General features: G+C 39.3%; 5 protein-coding genes across 7 annotated transcripts; 3 read left to right on the forward strand and 2 right to left on the reverse strand.

Annotated features, from left to right (window-relative positions):
- Window positions 1-201: 201 nt before the first annotated feature.
- Window positions 202-3783, reverse strand: LOC140765113 (uncharacterized). The gene is made up of 3 exons (XM_073104032.1): window positions 3110-3783; window positions 1422-1638; window positions 202-1325 (listed from the first exon to the last, which is right to left on the reverse strand). Exons 1-3 carry the CDS (start codon window positions 3488-3490, stop codon window positions 841-843), a joined length of 1083 nt encoding a protein of 360 aa, XP_072960133.1. The 5' UTR covers window positions 3491-3783; the 3' UTR covers window positions 202-840.
- A 773-nt stretch (window positions 3784-4556) lies between these two features.
- LOC140765601 (DNA replication complex GINS protein PSF2) lies at window positions 4557-10181 on the reverse strand. 3 transcript variants are annotated; one of them, XR_012105200.1, is made up of 9 exons: window positions 10070-10181; window positions 9909-9983; window positions 9656-9770; window positions 9389-9488; window positions 9269-9299; window positions 9097-9189; window positions 8805-8957; window positions 8497-8609; window positions 4557-5107 (listed from the first exon to the last, which is right to left on the reverse strand). XR_012105200.1 is itself a non-coding variant. In XM_073104762.1 (8 exons), exons 1-8 carry the CDS (start codon window positions 10115-10117, stop codon window positions 8589-8591), a joined length of 636 nt encoding a protein of 211 aa, XP_072960863.1. In that variant the 5' UTR covers window positions 10118-10181; the 3' UTR covers window positions 8365-8588. The 3 variants fall into 3 exon arrangements, 1 of the variants encoding a protein (XP_072960863.1); XR_012105201.1 differs by lacking the exon at window positions 4557-5107 and adding an exon at window positions 6121-6336; XM_073104762.1 differs by lacking the exon at window positions 4557-5107 and having other exon boundaries at window positions 8365-8609.
- A 1952-nt stretch (window positions 10182-12133) lies between these two features.
- LOC140764482 (receptor-like cytoplasmic kinase 176) lies at window positions 12134-15619 on the forward strand. Its single transcript, XM_073103067.1, has 6 exons — window positions 12134-12574; window positions 13271-13596; window positions 13742-13877; window positions 14020-14162; window positions 14242-14365; window positions 14952-15619. The coding sequence occupies exons 1-6, from the start codon at window positions 12511-12513 to the stop codon at window positions 15398-15400; spliced, it is 1242 nt and encodes a 413-aa protein (XP_072959168.1). The 5' UTR covers window positions 12134-12510; the 3' UTR covers window positions 15401-15619.
- A 234-nt stretch (window positions 15620-15853) lies between these two features.
- Window positions 15854-18560, forward strand: LOC140764483 (uncharacterized). Its single transcript, XM_073103068.1, has 10 exons — window positions 15854-16098; window positions 16173-16248; window positions 16329-16426; window positions 16534-16638; window positions 16727-16813; window positions 16911-17027; window positions 17208-17311; window positions 17575-17714; window positions 17810-17946; window positions 18035-18560. The coding sequence occupies exons 1-10, from the start codon at window positions 15934-15936 to the stop codon at window positions 18197-18199; spliced, it is 1194 nt and encodes a 397-aa protein (XP_072959169.1). The 5' UTR covers window positions 15854-15933; the 3' UTR covers window positions 18200-18560.
- Window positions 18561-18709: 149 nt separating this feature from the next.
- LOC140764481 (uncharacterized) lies at window positions 18710-22143 on the forward strand. Its single transcript, XM_073103066.1, has 11 exons — window positions 18710-18952; window positions 19056-19228; window positions 19310-19426; window positions 19662-19983; window positions 20077-20229; window positions 20328-20421; window positions 20686-20785; window positions 20870-20929; window positions 21267-21350; window positions 21469-21576; window positions 21739-22143. The coding sequence occupies exons 2-11, from the start codon at window positions 19160-19162 to the stop codon at window positions 22054-22056; spliced, it is 1425 nt and encodes a 474-aa protein (XP_072959167.1). The 5' UTR covers window positions 18710-18952; window positions 19056-19159; the 3' UTR covers window positions 22057-22143.
- The last annotated feature ends 433 nt before the right edge of the window (window positions 22144-22576 follow it).

Genomic DNA, 22576 nt, shown 5'->3' on the forward strand with positions numbered 1-22576 from the left:
CAGATCAAGGTTGGCATTATCTCTATTGCTTACAATGTTTTCAGACAGGGAAAGCAATAAATATGGCGTTTGGCTACTATTCTAAATAAAGAGGAATGACCACCTAGATTGGAGGTGTGGTCCTTATCTTATCCTTTCTGCCACCACCAATGATCAAATGCTATGCAAGAGGAGGAGAGCTGTTCAATCACTGGATCAAGGTTGAACCAAAATTTCACATCTTTCCACATAAAAAATATAGAGAGACAAGCCACACTACCTAATTGAGTACAATAATGCCAGTAAATAACTCCATAACCAGCACTGATTACATAAAATAGGGCAACAGGTGCATTGACCATCCAACAACAAATTCATTGCAACAGAATGACAATATAAACAAGTGTCACAACTGTCTTATAACAACATATATATGAAGAGCTACAAGTGGATAAAGAAAGGTTTCTTTCGCTATCCAGAAATGTAAAGAATTCCAGTGTGGGAAAAAGTTAGAAAAGAAGGGATGATTTAATAACCCAAATGGAAGAAATTACTATAGTACACGCAATTCAGTAGGTTGACCAGATGAGCAATTATCTTTGTCGGCCTCCTGCTGACTAAGAGGAATAATGCAGTGAATAAAATCCAATACTTCAGTTGATATGCCTTCAAAAAACTTGGCTCTTTATTTTTACTATTGCTAGCCATGATAAACCTGTAGAGTAAAGAACTGATATCTCGTCTTTATTGACAGAAGAAAGGGCTATTTTTCGTTAAAATAAAAAGCACTCGGTATTTTCTTCGCTATTTATTATACCCGGAAAATGAATTAATCCTCCTCCCTGTTTTTTAACACCTTTATTAACTTCTGAGCAGGGATAATCGTCGCCTCTCAAACTTTGCCCTCGATTTCTTGTCAGTGATAATAGGCTTCAACAAACGTTCTGCTTCCATTTCTAGCTGCAAGGAAGATTTCAACCTCTTCAAATGTCCTTTGCACTGCTTATGATCAAAACAGGTATCATGGATGTCTCTTCCAGCTAAACTAGTTTTTCTCTCATATTTAGAGTGCCATTTTGCTTGCAGATAAGCCAAGGATCTCCATGGAGGCAGCGGCATTGAGTTCTGCTTGAGAGAACATTTGGCAGCATCGACCATAACTTGCAAGAATTGTTTAAGTCTCGGAAGGGTGCCAACATAGACCACTGGTAGGGAATTCAAAATCGCATCGTATGATTCAACCGCCCGTGCTATTTCAAAGTGGCTTCTGAAGTCAATCTCAATGATCAGACGCTCAGAAGCCCCAGTGCTGCCACCAACAATCACATCAATATATTCATGATCACCTGTTAAATATAAACAGGAGCATTTTGAAAGCCGTTCAATGGGAATGTCAAAGAATTCCATAGAAAGATCAACACACAAGCTCTAACAAACAATACCTCCAGGGACTTTGTCAAAGCCTTGCCATTTGGATGAGCATACAGCAGCATCACAACCAGATAATCGTAGGAGCTTGACTAGCAAGTGCCGAATACAGCTGGCATTGCATGGACCATTTTTGACGGTACGAAGGTCTGACTTATTAACAGAAAGCAAAAGTGGATGCACAACTGAAAGCAGATCACTCTCGTGTTGATCAACAGCTCGTTTATAGAACTGCAGAATAAATTCAAAAAGAGAAACTAAATTGATATTCATTGGTCGAAAAAATTAGATGAACCATATTCATAAGGATGAGATTATAGATACAATTAGCTCATATATAATTAAATATTTACTCACATAGAAAAACAGATAAATAAAAGAATCTACCTCCATACTTCAATACACCAATGAAACAATTCCAACTTCTTCATGAAAACAACTATAATCATTGTGGCTATCAGAAGTATGAAATCCTCAGTAGTATCCAAACCCAACCATAAGCTGAAAGATGTAATCAATCTCTTTGAACCACACATAACATAAGAAAGGTAAAAGGGCTGAAGTCAGCTAACCAATAAGGCGGTCTGAAATATAGCCACTATGGATGTCATTACAGTTAAAGAGCTAATTAATCCGCTAGCTATGGTGCTCCTACATTCCAGTGCCAATACTAAACTAGAGTATACACATTAAATCATTAGTTATCATAATTTTTTATCACCTTAACTGAGTACTTTCGGGCACCATTTCTACCTCAACTTTATGGACAGAAACAAATGGAATACTCTTCAGTGACCAACAGAAATTGTGGACCATATGATGTGACTACTAATGAGGATCACATATCACCAGCAATGCACATTTAACATGAAAACTATTGGCATGGTTTCAGTTAGTCGAACTGAGATTATGCTTTTTACCTAAGCATAAAATTCATTCTTGAAAAATGCTGACAGACTTTACAAACTATTCAATCAGTAACATTTTTATAAGACAAATTGATTTTAAAGTATGGAGGCGCTCTTCATAGAAAAAAGTGGGATCTCCAATACTATGTAAGATTGGTCAAGATCATGGGATATTCTTCTCTAAGGGGATTGGTATAAAATTGATGGTAAACTTCTACTAAGTCATGAAAAAGCCATTCATACATCCAATATTAGTAAAGAAAAAACAAGCAGCCGAAGAAACTAACGAGTTTTACTATGATTTGATATTGAGGACCCACTCATTAATGCAATCAAGACTGGTTCAAGTTTATCCTTTTCTTCTCCTCTAAACACATAATATATGAAAAGATCATTAGGTCAATGAAGTAGGCCTTAAAAGTTTGTCTTTGGATAGTGTATAACTGGACATTTTAATTTTCCCATTATCAGGCAACTTAGTACAATTCTCATCTATCAGGGAGTTAAAAAAGCCACAGTTTCCGTTTTATGCAGAGGGTTAGGTGCAGACGCCTCGCTGCTTTAAAGTTCTTTATATATTTCAGTTGCAAATATTCAAACTTTGAAACCGCATAGAATTAAATAAAATTGCTAAAGCTCAATATAAGTTGTGATGAGAAGCACTACAACTAATCAGCAAGAATAGTATGAATAAATCCCTAAAGAGGACGCAAAAAGAATTATCAAACAAAAAACATATAAACTGCTAAACATAGTGACTAAAAAAGCTATGAAATTTAAAATTTGGGACTCACCAAAACCTTCTCGGCAAGGTGCCCGAGATCAGGGAACCCCGAATCGCTATCACTACTATACCGTGACTCATTACCACTGCTTCCATTCTCCAAGAAATCACTCACCATCATCGCCAAGTCGTGCTCGCTCTCGTGGCTGAACCCACCGATCTGCCCCACGAATTCCCTCCCCTCCCCAGCGTTCCTCTTCACCCACAGGTTCTCAACGGACGCGCAGATCCGGCAATCGCCATCGCCGGCGGCACTCCTGACTCCGCCGGAGCCAGTGGCCATCCGCGGATCCAATCCCCAGGACCCCAGCTTGGCGGGACGCCGCCGCGAGACTGTCGTCGGCGACAACGTTTCCCCAACCCGGATCCCGAACTCCTTCGCTAAAAGCATGAGATCGGAAGCCGAAGCCCTAATTGTAGCCCTAAAGAAAAACCCTTTTTTCGATCAAAATCCCATAAACACGCGCGAATTAATTCCTCGGCGGAAACGAGAATCTATACACCGGGAGGCGATTTGGAATTCACGTTAATATCGACGAAAGATTCAAGACCCCGAGACCTAATCTCCTCTCAAACGGTGATAAATTTGAAGAAAAACGTATTCACGGATACGAAATGAGAGGGATAAGACGGGAGAAGGGAGGAAGGAAGGAATGGGTTGAGACGCGAAAGCCATAGGAAGGTGGTCGCCACATATATATATATATATATAAACACGCCACCGACGGTCCGAAATTACGATAATGTCCTCGAAGGTAACGGGGGAGTTCCTTTTCCTTCGGCGGGAAAAGGATAAACCCCCCCCCCCCCCCCGTTCGCCTTATCGCGACGTTCGATATTCTTTTTTTTCTAAACTCCGTGCGATCGCACCCGTCCGTTTGGCGATCCGGGCAGATCGGACCGTTCCTTGCTGCGGAGGCTTTGGCCAAATTTAGGGCCAGTGGGACATGTAGTTCGGCTGTCACAACTGCCCCTTAACTAAATATGGGCTAATCACTAATTAGGCACGGATTAATTGTGGTGTAATTAATTAATTAATTAATCGTTTCCTGCTTCCCTTTTTTCCGTTGGCTATGATTCATAAATAGGAATAGGTATGTTTATTGTTTAGAGGAGGAACAAAAGAAGATGCACAGAGACATTTTTATTTCTGGGTTCATTGTACATGCCCCCGTTTTAAGTCTTTTTCCAAATGTATTACCAAATAAATGTTTTGTGTAAGTTTATGTGACAAAAGAGAGATTAATTATCACTATGAGACGAAGGCAGTATACTAATCCAAAATTAGAGTAAAAGATCAGGATCCAACTTGGACCGCAATTTATAGCTCGACGTGCTCGTTCGGACTTCCCTTTCTCATGGTCCCCCATGCCTGTCGACCAAAAGAATTAGCTGCAGACGAATCAGATTTAATATTGCTATCAAAGCTAAATTTCTAACAAGATAAAGTAATATATCCTTATATAAGAGATATAATGTATAGAGTCACATGTTCAACTATCCTTATATAGAGAAATGGCGATTGAATTTGTAGACAAGAAACACAGGAAGCATGCGATAAAAGATGGAGTTAGTGTAAAGGAATAATGATGAATATTTATTTATATTGTCGAGGGTGGTGAGCTGGATATATATCGCCAACATGTGGCTCCAAATCAATTATTATAAATAGGCAAATATTTAAATTTGATCGTTAAAGAGGGAGGGAGTAGTAGTAGGTCAATCATATGGAACGACTTGACGAGGAAGAAAGAAGAGTAGAGGACGGCACCGTCACATCACATGGGGCCTACGAGGGCAACCCGGTAAGTTCGAAGGCATTACGAAAAGTTTAAATGCGAATGATGAATGAATTGCCTTGCGGACCAAGTTTCGGGGGTTCGAGACAGCGAGGAGGAAGCCGTGTCCGGGCCACGTCCACCCGTGTTCATCTACTAACGACTTCCCCTGTGGGACCCACACCAAAAGGGATACACGTGCCCGCGCCGTTGAATTCCTCGCTTCTTTCCTAAATATTTTAAAAAATAAATAAAAATAAATCAAATTCTCTTTATACTGTGACTATTTCTTTCTAAAGAGTCAGAGAACCCAATTAGTCTAACGTGTATATAAAATACACATCATACTCTCATTCATACTATTCAACTATACTTGTTTCAGTCTGTCGTCTCCCTTGACTCGCAAATGCAACTGTCCCACTTGCTTGTCGTGTGCTGAGAATTTTGGTTACACGGCGAGTAATACAATGCTCAATTGGAGCTGGTCATAAGGAAATACGCCTCGCCTTCGAGTTAGTTGCTGCAGCAAACCCAATAGAAGCCATACAGCATGCATGACTCCAAGGGCAAAGCATTTTGTCTTACTGTGGAGATCATCAATACCTAAGCATTGACTATGTAAACGATGCCATAATTAATTCAATCTCCTGCCAAGAAATTAGAGATGGTCTACCATGCCAACCCCCTCCATAAAATATATATATATATATATTTTTTTTTTTTTAATGTGCAGGCAACTTCTTACTGCAGTCTTGGTTGCAGAAAAGATATATAATTATTCTCTTGAGTACCATGCAATAAAAGAATAGTACACCACCACACGTGCACTAAGCACATAATTTTAAGAAATTATCAAAATCTAGAGAACCAGAAACGAACAGGTTAACTCGCTAGGACATGGTAACTATATATTATAAATAATGGCAGTTGTTAAGGTAGCTAAAAGAAATCCCAAATGGCAGTTGTTAAAGTAGCTAAAAAAAATGCCGAAGTTCGAAGATTTTATACTATATGGTCTACTTGCAATTTGGTTACTGCCACTGGATGATCAACTTGCCAAAACAAAAATTGTAAAGATAATAGAATCATGACTCGATAATAAAGACATGGATTTATCATGATGAGGAAGAAATCCTTTAGCAATGTATGCATAAATAGGAGGCCATCCATTGGTGGTACTTAGTGCCAATCATTTGGTTGCACTCACTAAAATAGATGTCCTTATCCTCATGCATGAGGGCCACCGGCCACCTAATCTCATGGTTGCTATGAATCGTGCGGAAGGGAAATATGAGATGGGCTGTATGTATTTTAATCCGCTGACGATCTGACATCGATCACGTTTTCCAATCCCGACGCTTAATAAGAAGTGCCTCCGAGCTAAAGAGAAGAGTAATTACTACCGGAAGCTCAAAAGGTAAACTCCACATTAGGAAGAAAATTGGGTCTTATTAGCATCCTGAAGCACGTCAAATTGAAAATTTCACTCTCTAATTCAGAAAAATAATCAATATGTTCAAGAATTACAAATCTCGTATATGGCAGTGATCCTACAAAAATAAAGCATGAGAGTTGAACATTTTATCCTTGAATTTTATGACAAATGATTACTACAAGTTGCACCCAGAATGCAGAAGAAAGAAAAAAGAAGAAGCTTCTCTTGGATTGTTTCTAGCGAGAGATTGATTTTTCCTCTCTTTTTTTTCCCGAAACTTAATGGCTGTGACGGATAAAAAAAAGGTAACCATGATCTAGCAACTTTGCATGAAAGAGAAGAGGCAAAGTACATTTCAAAAGAGGCATCTAGAATATGATGGAAGGCAAAATCTTCTGAAAGAAAAGGAAAAAAAAAAAAAAAAAAACCTAAAGCCAGTATAGTCTCATAATAGATTATTCAAAACCTTTTTATCAACTAGAAACATCCCAGGTGACAGTCCAAACATTGTGTCACTAAAATAAAATAACCGGTGGATACAATTCACTTGGATTGGGATCTCTATAATTTCACAGGTTGTACGTGCAAAGAACTAATCAATCTAACTGCCTACTGACCTCGTGACCACCATCCTACGAAGGTTCTACTAGTCTCCAGATTCCATGCAAATATGTAATAGATTTGTCATCGATATTCTCTCAAAAGCTTTTTCAGATTAACAATTTCCATCCTTTCCTCGTTAACTCGATCATAATGATGAAGGCTGATGAATAAAATACTTGTTCATTTAGGAGGCATTATTATGCAGCAATTATTATTTAACAAAAAGGCAAAGAAAAGGATGAAAGGAAACAACTACTAGGATGTCTACACCCAACTCTCATCACACAGAAGCCCCTAGTTAAGACTAGTTTAAATGATCTAACCTCTTCCAATGGGAAACGTTTAGCTCTGTTCTATCCAAAACAACCAAGAATTCAATGAAAAACCAGATGAACAATTTCATTCTAAAGACTTAACCCAAAAGAAGATAATTGCTTATACGAATTTTCAAAGCCAAATAGGTCTTACTCACAAAAGTTAGACAAGGAAAGGATGATTAAACCCATAATTGAATAGCCAAGGTCAACAACCAGTAATGAGACTAACAAGAGCACAAATGGCCTTGTCTCTGCAGACCTCTAAAGAACCCAATCTCACAATTTCATGAAGTGTATAAAACATTACCCCTTATGGAGTTTCAAACCAAGAATGCACTACTAATAAAGTACAAACAACATATCTTTGAGGCTATTAATATCTTCAATTATTTATAATGTTAAGTCTTACACTAGTGAAATGTCTAGATTATGCTAGAGATTAAGTAATCAAAACCCTATACATGGAATTTGCAGTAATAGGTTGAAAATCATGGATGCACTTTCAGTGGAAACTTAAGTAGAAAGCAATTTCTAATGATTCCAGCCCCAACCCAGGAGTTTTTTTTATAATCTGTTGTCCAAATATGAAACGGTCTATTCCCCAAAGTATTAATTATTGAGCAATTAGAAAATTAAAAATATTTTTTTCTCATTTATATGTAAACCTGCACTCACTGCACTCATTCAACAGTTCGTGAATTTAATATAGTGATGGGAATCTTTCTTCACAGTAACCAGTAAGACAAATAGTCATCATCTTCTATCAACAAGTGAGCTGGAATTATTGATTCGCTTGCTTAGCAGTGAACTTTTCTACCAGGCCTCATTATAACAGGAAAGTATTAATGGAACAAAACCTTCATAGGTTCATCTAATTGAAGCATCTAGTATAATTATCATCCTAGGATCCTTGCTGTACTTGCAATAATGGACAAACAAAACTCTGAAAACAATCTTGCTTTTCTGCTAACGGACAACATGCAAAACAATGAGGAAGTAAAGGCTAAAAGTGCAGGTCTGCCAAAATAAGATGATAACCAAACTTGGATCAAGTGTTGACACTCAAAACTGGGCCAGAATAACCAGGCTCCCATGAAGGATTCTGCTATATAGTGTTACATGCCTTGTAACATAGAATATATTCTATGAAAACTCTGTTATTGAATATAAATGGATGTCTTAAGGAAAGCAGCATTTGCCAACTCTATTCAACAGATAGCTTAATTAGAAAGAAAAATTCTACTGCAAAGAAAAAAATATCTACCTTCATTGATGCATCTACATTTTCTTCATCTGATGAAAAGTTCCAACATCTGGAATCAAATTTTCGGTGATTATGGGAGAAGACATACGTAATCATCTTCGCCTTAAATCTCTCTGAAAATACAAATATATGAGTTAGTGAAAAAAGAAATACAAGAAATTCACTTCCTAACCAGTTAGTTTGCCAAAAGTGATAAAAGTATATTTATTTCCTGCATTTCAATTTGAATTATATGATGCAACAAAAATTTTGTTAAGGGAGTGCGTGAAAAGTTAGCTGCCAACTTAACAAGAAATTAACCAACTTACTCGTGGAGCTCGATCAGCCACTTGTGGTCTTCTGCTTCCCACAAAATCTTCTTGTTGAGTCATTTCTGGGCTATCATGTTTATAGAAAGCCTGCAAGGTTCTAACCATGAAAGGGCGCACTATATTTACTTCCATTGCAGAGAGATTTTTGAGCTGGAAGAAGCAAAGTACAGTAAGGTAATTACTCCTTGATCATAAGATAATGAGGAATTCTCCAGTGACAAATCAACTAGACAGGAAAAAGAAAATTTGGAATTTTAAGAGATATAAATAAGGAGTCAAATACACGTACTTTTACTGCATATGTACGACCAGATATCATCTCTAAGCCAGTTTCTACCTTATGAAACCTTACATCTCTAATGTCCTCAATCAAAGATCTCACCTGTGGTAATAAATCTGATAGTGAAGTACTCAAGAAGAACCATAAGCACATAAAATCTGTAAGCATGTTTGAAACTCACCATGTATGCATCCGGGATATCATCACGAGCACTGGAAACAATAAAATTAGGTTTTGCATCAGCAATGTTGTAACAACGACAAAAGACTGTAGAAACAAAAACATGGTTCTAGTCACATACTGGTCAAACAAAAGCCTTGAAATATCAACATAATGGAAAGGCAGTGGTTGAAATTCTCTAGGCGACTCTCGTTCAGCTTCCAGCACCTGTGTCAACCTCTCTAGCAAAAGCACCAAACAAGAAAGCAAGAAAGGACTTCATTATGATCTAATGAATAATCTCTGATGGCAAATAAGCACACTAAAGGGCGTCGCACACTTAAAGTGTTTAGTCACGTGAATTATAGGCGTAAGGAAATTTACAAGGCTAAGGAGAAGAAAGTCTCACCAACTGTCATCCAATCCGGCGTACGAATAGTGCATTTCCCTCGTTTCTTGAGAGCCACAGCAAGCCAAAGCGGCACCTTGCTAGCCATTTGGGGAAAGAACGGACCAAAATCTCCCTGATAGAACCACAATCAAGTATCTCACGGATCAATCCAATCTCTTACGAACTATAAGTTATATCAGGGAAATTAAAATCGCAAATTCAGATGTATACTTATTTTAGAAGAAAAAGGAAAGGGAAAAGTTGGAATTACGCATATCATGTTCAAAGATTCCATCCTAATGTTAGGGACGATCTCCACCATTTCGTCTTCCCCTAGAAACTCCACCTGAGATCCGCGAAGTAGTTAATTAATCAACTGCGACAGAAAATAAAAGAACAACAACGGTCAGACATTTGGGTTGAAATCGATACCTCCGGAGCAGAAAAAATCGTGAGACTTGGGTCGGATTGGCCAGCCATTTCTCCAGATTCGAGAATAATTAGGGCTTACAGTGAGAAGAAAAGGAAAGGAACCCTAGCTACCAGAACGATCTTGTTAGTAGTTATTTGTCTTCAAAGGCGGGAAACTTCTTTTCCCGCTAAGACTGCTCTTGGGCCTATCTCAGGCCTTTCTCGGCCCAATAAAGGAATGACCAAGGCCCATATCACTCAAACCATTCAAGAGCTGACAAGTAACCGGCCGGCTGAAACTCAACTCGGATGGGGCGGGCTTTGCCATCCGGAACGATAGCGGATATTTGGTTGTAGTAGTGGCAGACTGGCAGTAGCAATGGTAGAACTAATCGCGAAGGTGTCACTGGAGTTCAGCGAGACAATGATAATTGTGCTCGGACTATGGAAAGCCAAGGGTAGAGGTGATAAACAGATGCTAAAGCCATAATGAAGAATTTACAAGGATAGAGGGCAGTGCCGTCGCGGCTACAAGGCATTGTAACGAAATGTTGATAGTTAACTATAATATTCAAGAGTGTTACAATTTGTCATATTTATAGGAAAAATATATAACATGGCCGATAATATCAGATTGAAAGGGTAAACAAGTGACGGATATGATTATCTGAGATAGAAAATCCTCTTCGCTAGAGGAATTAGATTAAATCCTTCAGCAGGATAGGTCTAGCTGATCTTTTAACTCTTAATTCAAAAATGTGCAAACATATGTCTTATTTTATTCTATCAAATTTTAAACAGACTACGTAACCATCCATCCCATAGATACAGAAACTATTTTTGTCTCCACAAAAAAAAGGTAATAATACTATCTTTATACACTTAGATCCTGTTCATTGGTTCGCATATATAATAATAGAAGAAGTATTAATTTCCACGGAAAATGAGGGAGACATGAGGTGGAGTCAAAGTGAAAGTGGTGCTTGCCTAACCATAACCACAAGTAGGTGGAGGAAAAGGCTAAGCTCCCTCACATGTAAACAGAGATCTAGCTTACATTTAAAAGTCTCAAGACGAACCTACGCCACCCTTTCAAACACCTTTAAAAATACCATGGTCTAATTAATTACGTGCAAATAAAATGCCAGCAGCACTCACAAAATGTAAACAAAAAAAAGTTATCATGCAATAAATTAGGTAAGCCTACTTGGTTAATCTAATTTTCGTTAATTATTTAGTACGAGAAAATGAGTTGAATATAATACCTATCGTGATTCATTGACTTTGTGAGTCTCAGTCTCAGGGCAGGTAGCCGTACGCAATTTATATTATATTTAACCATATTAATCTTCGTATATAAATATATAGTTTCTCTTGTATCAGATGATTCTCGTGAGTGTTTGTTTTCCCATACAGATGCACTAAGACCGAGGGGTTTGGATTCATTGAAAGGGGGGGGGGGGGGGGGTGTATACAAAAGGGTCAAGTGTTAGCCGCCAATCCCGTGGGAAAGTTGCAAGTAGGCATTGCCAGCCTACCCTTTTGAGTTTTGACCCGATGCTTAATAATAAGCCCCTGGTTAGTGGTTGCGTAGCTTAACAAATATCTACTCACTTGTCTCCAAACATTAACTTTAGCGCACCAAAAAGATGAGGTTAATAACTGGGAGTGTTAGCCTACTAACCCAATTTTTATTTTTATTTTTTAAATGCTATGATGCTTCCTAACTGCTAACCACTATTATTGTAAATTTATACTATTGGAGGGGGGGAAATAAAGAGTCCAAACTCGAAAGTAAGTGAGATGGCTTGGAAAATAATAACATCATTAAATATCTATGTCGAAACTTAATTTATTTTTCTACAAGCGATGTCTGAGTTGGAGCATGCATCTATTTTTATTTATTTTTTAACTTTCCACAATTAAAGGTAGGTGCAGGTGGTTATTTGCAAAAGAAGCCCGTAATTTAGAAGAAAGCTTTTTCGACGTTCGTCGTCTTCACTGGGGGACCAACGGCCGCCATTAATGCAACCCCACACAATTTCCCCTTCACTGGTTGCATTATTATGGAGCTCTAGAGAGAGAAAGTTTGGGAAGAGAGAGATAGAGAGAGAGAAAGGGGGGTCAACCTTCGCGAAGGTCTAAAAGAGAATCACCTCCCCCAAAGGTGAGAAAGGAGACAAAAGGCGACATCTTTTTTTTTTAGTACATATATATCTCTCTCTCTATCTCTAGTGCTCCTTCTCTCTCTTCGCTATCCTTTCGAGCTCCTTTTGGCCCTGATTCGAGCCCTCTGTAAAAGTGGGCTAGGATTTGATAGAAACGGAAGGTCTTTCGGAGCGATCCGGTAGTTTGGATCACGGATCTGTCTTCAGCGCTAGCCTCCTTCGGGATTTATAGAGAGAGGAGAAGGTGGAATAGGAGAAGACTTTATTTATTTGAGCTTTTTGTTTGGATTGGCCATGGGGAATTGTTGGGGTGCGAAGATTAGCTCGGAGAGTCCATTGCGCAGCGCTTTTACTTCAGGTTTGTTGTTGCAAATTTCCCCCCCGTTTTTTTTTTTTTTTTAATTTCAATCCCTTCTACTTTTGAATTAGAGATTACAAGGGCAGAGATTTCGGTGGATTTGCTCGAAAGCCAATGGTTTTTAATATGAAAGATTTAAACTTGTCTCAGTTTAAATATTCTATCGGCCTGTTTCGGCAATAAATCTCTGTTTTTCTTCTAAGCTGTTGATTTGAATGGAACATTCTTGATCGGAATTAATTTCATCAGTGTTTGCTAGTAGTTGTGGAATTGATCCGTAGCTTTGAGTTCATAGTTCTTGATTGGTGGTTTGCCAGGTCAAACAGTTTGCCTCGCCTCTATTACATCTAAATCCACATCATTTTCCTTCGGAACTATGCAAAGGTGGGAATTTATGTCCAATTCCTGAAATAATGTGCAATCATTTCTGATTAACCCACCTTTCATCTATCATATCTTTAATTTAACAAAGAACTTTGAGCAGAGTTTTTTTTTTCCTCCTCGTGACATTTAGAAGTTCTTTATAGTAGTTTCTTTCTTTCAAATGATCTCATTTGGAGAAATATGTCAGTGCAAAATTAGTCCTATCAGGAATATTGATTTGTTCATGGCTATCATTTTTCTTGTTATTTTGGTGAAACTTCTCCTACGAAAGAATATATATTTTGTTTCCAACATGTTGTCTTGGATGCTTAGGGGCGAACTCTAAGAGTGTAAGCAGGAAGACAACCGGCTTGAGTAGCTCTAGCAGCCGAGTTTCAGCTTCATCTGCGCCTCTGACCCCTCGGAGCGAGGGTGACATCTTGCAGTCAGCCAATGTTAAGAGCTTTACCTTCGTTGAGCTGAGAACCGCGACCAGGAACTTTCGCCCAGACAGCGTACTTGGGGAGGGGGGTTTTGGTTCAGTCTTCAAGGGATGGATAGATGAACACACATTTGCAGCAGCCAAGCCTGGGACTGGAATGGTTATTGCTGTCAAGAAGCTCAACCAGGAAGGCTACCAGGGTCACAAAGAATGGTTGGTGAGTACCATTTTTCCTGAGAAAAGAGTTTTTCTTTAGTTTTAAATTCTATCAAAATAGTTGCTTTTTGACCTGGTGAGATCAATTTATTTCTTGGGTGTTCTATAGAAAAGGTTGAAATGTGATTTCTTGTAATTTCTTGCAGGCAGAGGTTAATTACCTGGGTCAGCTGTCTCACCCCAATCTTGTAAAGCTTATCGGATATTGCCTAGAGGATGAACAACGGCTTCTTGTTTATGAGTTTATGCCCCGAGGAAGCTTGGAGAACCATCTTTTCAGGAGTAAGTTTTATAATTGGTTATATTATCTTCAATGGACGTATAGAAACTAGATCTCTCATGCTTGGTTGGAGACCATTCCCGTACTTTTTGGGCGTAATGCTGTGTCTAGCTCTTGCTGATTAATATGTCAATTATGGCTCAGGGGGTTCACACTTCCAGCCACTCTCTTGGAACCTCCGAATGAAGGTTGCTCTTGGAGCTGCCAGAGGGCTTGCATTTCTGCACAGCGACGAGGCAAAAGTTATATATCGCGATTTCAAGACCTCTAATGTCCTCCTGGATTCAGTATGTTACATTATGGTTTGCCTTATTCTTTCCAGTGTAAAGCGATTCAATCTGAAAAATCAACTGTTTCCATCTACAGAACTACAATGCAAAACTTTCTGACTTTGGACTGGCAAAAGATGGTCCAATTGATGGTAAAAGTCATGTCTCCACGAGGGTCATGGGAACATATGGATATGCCGCTCCTGAATACCTTGCAACAGGTAGTTTTCTTTGGTTGCATTGCATCTATAATTGACTGCACTTGAGCAATCTCCGACTAGTAAACAAGAAGGAAAACTGCAACCTATGGTTATCCAACTCAATAGATTGGTATTGAGCCTTTGTGCGAGACCTACTCTTTATTTAAACCTAATACAATAGACAAGGAATTCAGTCACATGAGACATCCTGGTAGGAAAGATACTTTAAATAAACAAACCAAGCCATCAGTGCTGGGGTATCTCACGTAACTTGCATGACAGTGATGCAGAATACACATCAATAATTCAAATTTGACGTCAGTTATAGCTGGATTCATGCACTTACTGTTATAGAATTGGAAACTTAGTATCCTTGGATGCCATTTAATGCTGAAGTCAAATGAGGAAGTAAACTTCTCTTGATATTATTTGTACGTCTGAGTTGTCCATGTGTACTATCAATCTTATTAAATTATTTTACTCAAGAGTTGTGCTTAATATAATGCTAGCTGGCCAAGCTATTCTCTGCATTCTTGATTCTCTATGACATATGAACATGGGGGTGTGCATTGATTTAGTATTTAATTTGCTAATTTCAATTTTAAAGGCCACTTGACTACCAAGAGCGATGTGTATAGCTTCGGAGTTGTTCTTCTAGAGATGTTATCCGGTCGTCGCGCCTTGGACAAGAATCGCCCCTCGGGACAGCACAATCTAGTGGAGTGGGCGAGGCCTTATCTCACAAGCAAGCGAAAGATTTTCCGCATATTGGACGCCAGATTGGGAGACCAATACTCACTGACGGGAGCCCAGAAAGCTGCTTCTCTAGCGCTCCAGTGCTTATCAGTGGAAGCCAGGTACAGGCCGAACATGGACCAAGTAGTATTGGAATTAGAACAACTTCAAGGTGCTAAGGACACCAGGAAGGACCCTAACTCAGAGCTCAAGATGAGCGGCCAAAGCAACGGCCAGAGGTACCGCAGGAGAAGTTCCGGGGAAGTTGCGAATGGCAGGGTTGCCTATCCGAGGCCATCGGCATCCCCTCTTTATGCTTGAGTGGGAGATGTAATATACTTTAGCTTCCAGAGTGAGTAGTAAAGTGAGATACTGAGGCCAGTCTTATATCTGGCCTGCGTTCTGTATTGCCTTGCTGCTGTTGTATAGCTTTTTTGTGCTTTTGCTCATCCTTTTCCACACTATATATCATTGTACGCTTGTCAATTATCATCACCATTACCATTATCATTATCATTACCATTATCATGGTTGAGTGTGCATGTACAGGTGGTTCATGCTTCATAGTAGCTCTTTATCTATGATTTATTTTTTACTTTATCTATGATTTTTTGGGAGTGAGCACGGATTATTGCCAAATAATAAAAGAAAACAGAGGGGAGTATATAATAAGTTTGTGGGCCTGGATTAAGTGATAAGTTTAAGTTGGGCTGGGCTTGACTGGGCCCATTAAGTGAACCTTTTACTTGAACAAAAATATCTAACGCGAAGATACACTCGTAGGTGTAGCGCCCCTAGTCTCCTATCCTTCTTTCTCTCTCCCCTTCCCCCCTCCTCCTCCTCCTCCTCCTCCAATGGCGGCGCTGCAGCACGTGTGCTCAGCTCCACTGGCACGTGCCTTGCGCTCCCGCGCCGCCGCCATCTCCTCACCCGGGGTTCGCTTACCCCATACCGACTCCCGCGTCCTCCTCGGCTTGTCCGAGCCCGAGCTCCGACAACTCGCAGTCGACCTCGGACAGGTAGTAAGGCTTTTAAGTGGACCCTAATTTCTTATCCTTTTTAGTTCACTGATTTTGATTTGAATTGGGAGCAGCAAAGCTATAGAGGGAAGCAGCTCCATGATCTCTTGTACAAGACCAAGGCTAAAGAAATCCAAGAGTTTGCTCATTGTTAGCCCTAATCTCGATTCCGTTCGTTTCTTTTTTGGTCATTTTTCATCGATTTTTAAATTTATTTCTCGGTGCGATAGTGCCTCAGGCATTTCGTGATGCGCTTCATGGAGACGGGTGGAGTGTGGGGAGATCACCAGTTCATCGCGCTGTTTCCGCCGCAGATGGCACTATTAAGGTACTTATTCTTATTCCCATGAATATGGATAAGATATGGAGTATATAGAGCACTTATACTCATTCCTCGCAGCATCTTGTTCTTTCTCATTCTATGCAATCTTGCAGATACTATTAAAGTTGGAGGATAATAGATTGATCGAAAGTGTAGGAATACCAGTTGAGGATAGTGAGAAAGGTTCCTTTCGCCTCACCGCTTGCATATCGTCACAGGTATAACAATCAAGACATGGAATACTGTCATGCCTATGACTTCTTGCTTTATTCTCTTCTAGGATTTGATAATTGTTGGTGTAAGCAGGTCGGGTGTCCTTTGCGTTGCTCATTTTGCGCTACGGGAAAGGGAGGGTTCTCGAGAAACCTCCACCCACATGAGATTGTTGAGCAGGTTCTCCGAAGCCTTCTTCTTTTTGGCTACAAGAAGATATGTTTAGAGTAGTGTTTATCTTGTTTTAGTTACTAAGATTAGCATGTGGTGGATTTAGGTACTGGCTATAGAGGAACTCTTCAAGCACAGGGTGACAAATGTTGTGTTCATGGGGATGGGCGAGCCCATGTTGAACCTGAAGTCCGTGTTGGAAGCACACAGATGCTTGAATAAGGTCCAATATTGTTTCCTCCCCAAGTTTAAATCTTTTCTTTTGTTTGTTATCATCCTTTCTTGGTTGTTCTTTCAAGATTTCGAAACCCTTGAAAGGCTTGCTTGGTGATGTTGCTGTGTCATTCTTTCTGTGTTGCATAAGTTCTGGTAATGGTTGAACTGACATGTATTTCACCTCAAGGATGTGCAAATTGGGCAAAGGATGATGACAATATCCACAGTAGGTGTTCCGAACACAATTAAAATGCTAGCATCACATAAACTTCAGTCGACCCTGGCTGTCAGGTATGTAACCCTCTTGGATGTCCATCCTGAATATTTAGGATCTCTAGTATGTGCAAAAAGAGTCATTTACATTGGTTGTGCCTGCAACATCATTAAGCAAGGAATTACAACAAGTGCTTTGTCACTCAACCTAGCTCATGGAACATGCATATCTAAGAGGCATATAGAATATACCTAGTCCTAATAACTGTTTAGCTTGTATCCTTCTTGGGTTGTGTTCTATTCTGTGTTTCTTACTGATTCATATCATACATGTACCTCAGCTTGCATGCTCCTAATCAGAAACTTCGAGAAACAATTGTTCCCAGTGCAAAGTCTTATCCCTTGGGTGCACTTATGGATGATTGCAAGGACTATTTTCTCCAGACCGGACGCAGGGTGACCTTTGAGTATACACTTTTAGGTATTTGGCCCTCGTTATGATTTCATTTTTTATGTTCTGGAACAAAGGTTGAATAATGATTGTTCTAAACACTTTCCATATTTGATATGAGGCAGCTGGGATCAATGATAAAGCAGAGCATGCAATAGAACTTGCCGAAATGCTCCGTGCTTGTGGTCGTGGTTATCATGTCAACCTAATACCTTTTAACCCAATAGAAGGTTCTGAATACAGGAGGCCCTACAAGAAAGTGGTATATATTAATTCAATATTAAGTGTCCTGTATGAATGCATGTAAACTGTATATACAAATTATTCTGATTTGCTTTTGAATTTGGCAGGTGCTAGCTTTTGTGGCAGCTTTGGAATCTCGAAAGATAACAGTTAGTGTTCGCCAGACTCGTGGACTTGATGCTAACGCAGCCTGTGGGCAGCTGAGGAATGAGTTCCAGAAAAGTCCATTGCTTGAGCCATCAGCAGCAGAGCCTCAACTCTTGGCAGCTTGACAACCAATGGCGTATGGGCTATGGCATGATATCTATCATCAAACCTCAGTTAATAGTATAGACAGATTACCCTTCTTAAGTTCTTATGAACAGAGGGAAGACTGTCACACCTGCTGCACGTGCTTTTGTTCTGCAACATATGCTCTCGATCCAAGCAACTTTAGTGAGGCCTTGCTGAATTATGTGAGATGCTTGTCTCGGAAGAATGACTTCTGACCATTCCTTGGATGGTCGATCAGACCTTTTTGGCTCATGCAACAGCCAGTCAATAGCTTCATGGAAGCCCCCTTAGTTTGTAATTATGCTTGTACTAGAGTACTCTTAATGTTTATCGACTATGCCATAACTGTAGCTCGGCAAACTTGATGTTTTTTTTAATAACAAAGAAATATTGTTACTAAAATTTTTCCCTCCCCTTATTTTACTCCTAGAAACTGTGTATCTCAAAACAGGCATGTTTTCTTGCATTTCTCAGTTTCCATATTGTTACTGTTACAGGTCGCCGGTGATATCGTCATAAATTAGAAGCCATGGAGAAAAAAAGCTTGTCTAAATTGGAAGATTAAATAAATAACCTCAGTTCTGATGACATTTTCAAATCATCATCAGAGCAAGAAAGATAGACCTAAGGCTTTAATGCTCCAGTGTTCCAACTCCCTCTTCAACCGCTTCAGCTATTAAACCAGTCATGCATTGCACGTTGTAAGGTTTAACACCAACACCGACCTAGTTGGGTTACATGGGAAGAACAAGGTGTAGCAAACTTTTTCTATAGCCAAAGCTGTGAACAAGTAGCCTACTTTTCTTCTCCATTCCTACAGTATTGTTTTGCTCATCTACAAAGCCTTCGTTTCAGCACCAAAGAATCTTAAATGAATTCACCTCTAGCTTTTGATGGCACCTCTACCCATTACTGCTCTCAGAACTTGGATTTAAATCTCATCACTCCAACTTACTGTGATGAAGCTCATGTACTTCCTGATGGAGCGAGACGATGTGCATCGGAGAAGACTGGAGCTAGAGGAAGAGGTAGAATACTGAACTCATACTGTACCCTCAAAGTGGAGAGGGAAGTGAATGAATTCTTTATATGGTATGATGAAATTATAGGTGGCCGAGCTACAAATTGTACTTGCGAAGGAGCAGAAGTTGAACCAGATTTGGAAGTTGGCATTGCAGGGACCATTTGTCTGGCATTCATGTCTCTCTTCACTAGTTCCTCTGCAGGTATGTGTCCAGCTCAAGTGAGTTCTGCAACTTTTGTGTTCATCTCTGCTGAAAATTAAGCAACCGAACGATGTCTTGCAATATTCTTGCACTTATTTTACCTGAATTTCTCTAACACAAAGCAGAATACCAACATAGAGACTTTGCAAAGATAGCCTTGTTTATTGCAGAAGTGCAGACAAAATCTTATACTGGGTGGCATAATCACATTTGTCTGTAATATAAATTGGTGCAGGTTCAGGTGCTTCTTGAAGAATTAGCAATGGTAGAAGAAGAGATTATTTGCCTCGAGAGAAAACTGGAAGATTTGAAACTATGCCTATATCAAGAGAGGAAACAGAACAAAGAATGGAACTTTCAGCAACAGCAACAACAGCAATGGTGGCAACGACAGCAGAGAAACTTTTTATGTGGGTTAGGCGGGCGAAAAGAGGTTGGAGATGGTGAACAACTGCCAGAGTTACCAAATACAGGAGGAGGTGAAACGATCAAGGAAGAAAGAAAAGCTTATCTGGGATTAGTCTCAAATAAAACCATCCCCCACACAAGGATAAATGGTAAAAATTCTTCTTACATGCCCTTCTGAGGAGAAGAATTAAACTATTTCTTTCCAATTGACCATGATGAAAGCCTTAAAATTGCTTGAACAGATGAGGAAGCCGATAAACTCAAAAGACGCAATGAATCAGACTGCAGCTTCAGCCTTGTAGACAAAGAAATCAGTACCGACTCGCCAAACAAGCTCTCGGAGGAACTGATCAGAATTCTGATCAGCATCTTCCACAAACTGAGGCAGGTATCAGGTCAGCTTGATTCTGAACAATCGTTCCAAAGCTTAATATCTCTTGCATAAGATCAAAGAACATAATGCATGAATTGGATATTTGTGGTGTGTTGCCAGATACGAATGGAACAGCAAAATTCATCCACTTCACACGAGGTTCATTTGATCTAACTCGCATCTCCTTGTGTCTTCCAGCTATTGGAAGGTTGAGGTAAGTTCCTACTAACTGTAGAAATCCCATTGCCGAAACAGGAAAACTAATTTAATAGTCAATAGGACATTTCTGTTCATACAAGATATGGATGATATTCTGCTGAATCTGCTTGACAGTATTCTTGCATATTTTCATCCAGCCTTTTATAAGTGTATTCAGTGATGATCAAGAACATGCATAATTTTGTACCGAATGTGAATAATCATTTGTTAACCTAGATATTGTTATGATACTAATTCCACTTCATTTTATTTTTTTCAGAGCCCTGATGCATAAGCTTTGTACCATCAAGCTAAGCCTTCTGACGTACAAGCAGAGGGTGGCATTTTGGATCAACATATACAATGCCTGCATAATGCATGTATAGTAAGATATGCTTATGAACATTATGCACAAAGACTAAATTTTAATTATATTGCTTATGAGAAACAAATTATGAATTCAGGCATTTCTACAGCATGGTTTACCATCATCTCCAGATAAAATGCTTGCACTGCTGAACAAGGTAAATGTTTTTGTAGCACCACCCAGTGTTCAACTCAACATGGATGTGAGCAATCATAAAACATAAGCCTCACATTGTTTCTTAAAACATTTGCAAATCTAAGGAAAACTATGCAAAGAAAGCAGGATGGCGTTACTTTCTCCCGTCAGTCATCTATGCAGTTTAGATCACATAAAGGAATATTATGTGGTTTACATCTAAACTGCATATGTATCATTCTATCTCTCATGTGTACCGGAATCACGCTTAATATGCATAGCAACTATTAAGGCTATGTGCTTTGTTGAGTTCCAGAAGTATGTTAACTTACAGATACTAAGTTGTTCATGTCACTTAGGCTGCTGCTAACATTGGAGGAATCGTATTAAATGCACTCGCAATCGAACATTTCATTCTCAGGAGTTCCTCCGACACAAAACATGTGAGTGAGCTACATATCCATCAAATTTGTGCTTATTTCTGTGCAGTATAATATTCTAATCCACTTTCTTTCTCAGCAACCCTCATTACTGACAAGTTTTAATCTCTAATGAACTAAGGGGATCATGGACGAAAGAGAAGGCCTTCTTCGACATGCTTATGGTCTGGGATACCCTGAACCTAATGTTACATTCGCACTTTGCAGAGGCAGCCGGTCATCGCCAGCAGTATGTGGATCACTATCACTTCTTCCTACTAGCAGTCTCATAAATAAATCATTCACAATTCTCCTAATCTGGATTTTTCTGATGTTGGAAACTTTTTCTTTTTTTAATCATAGACTTGATTGCCACGTATCTGACAGTTGATAAACTATTGATGAAATGCAGTTGAGAGTCTACACTGCAGAAGATGTGGTTGATGAGCTTGAGAAAGCAAAAGTGGAATACCTTGAAGCTTCAGTGAGAATAACTGGCAAGAAAAAGATCATCATACCAAAACATCTGCACTGGCATATGCGCGATTTCGCCGACGATACGGAGTCACTCCTGGAGTGGATTTACAGCCAACTGCCAAGGTCTGGATCATTGAAGAGAGTGATAAAGGAATTATTGAGTGGGGGGAGCAGCAAGGTACCACTGTCAAAGATGGTGGAATTTGAGAATTATGATGCCGAGTTCCATTACTTGCTGCCTCTTGAACTGTAACTGTTTAAGAAACTAAAACAAGTTTGCTATAAACTAGTATGATACCATGAACATTGTTCAGCAGCAATTGTTTTTTTTTAATATATATTTTGTCAAAGGTTTTTTTACAAATGACCGCCTATATTTTAGTTTTATTGAAAAGACATTCTCTCTTTCCTTTTGGTATGAACTGCCTGATTATATAATAAAACTTAAAAAGGAGGACTTTTCTGCAATATGCAGTATCATAGTGATCCAAGGGTTATTTTAGACCTTTCGCCACACAAATGAGATGTATAAAAAGTAGAACGTTGGGAATTGGGGGCAAATTAGGGTTTCGGCAGTCGTATCCTCGTCTTCTTCTTCTTCTTCTTCTTCTTCATCTTCTTCTTCCTTTTTCTTTTGGTGGGCATTTGTTGTTTTGTCTTTTAGGAATTAATGGAGGGGCTGTGATTAGAAAGAGAGAGGCTTGAGTGGGAATTTGGAAACCCTAGCAATGAAAGCGAAGGTGCCGCTCTTCTTCAATTTGGGGCTTGGCGTC

The sequence above is a fragment of the Typha angustifolia genome, chromosome 8, assembly GCF_048772165.1.
Source record: "Typha angustifolia cultivar Huaian chromosome 8, ASM4877216v1, whole genome shotgun sequence".
In the NCBI taxonomy this organism is placed as follows: Eukaryota; Viridiplantae; Streptophyta; class Magnoliopsida; order Poales; family Typhaceae; genus Typha; species Typha angustifolia.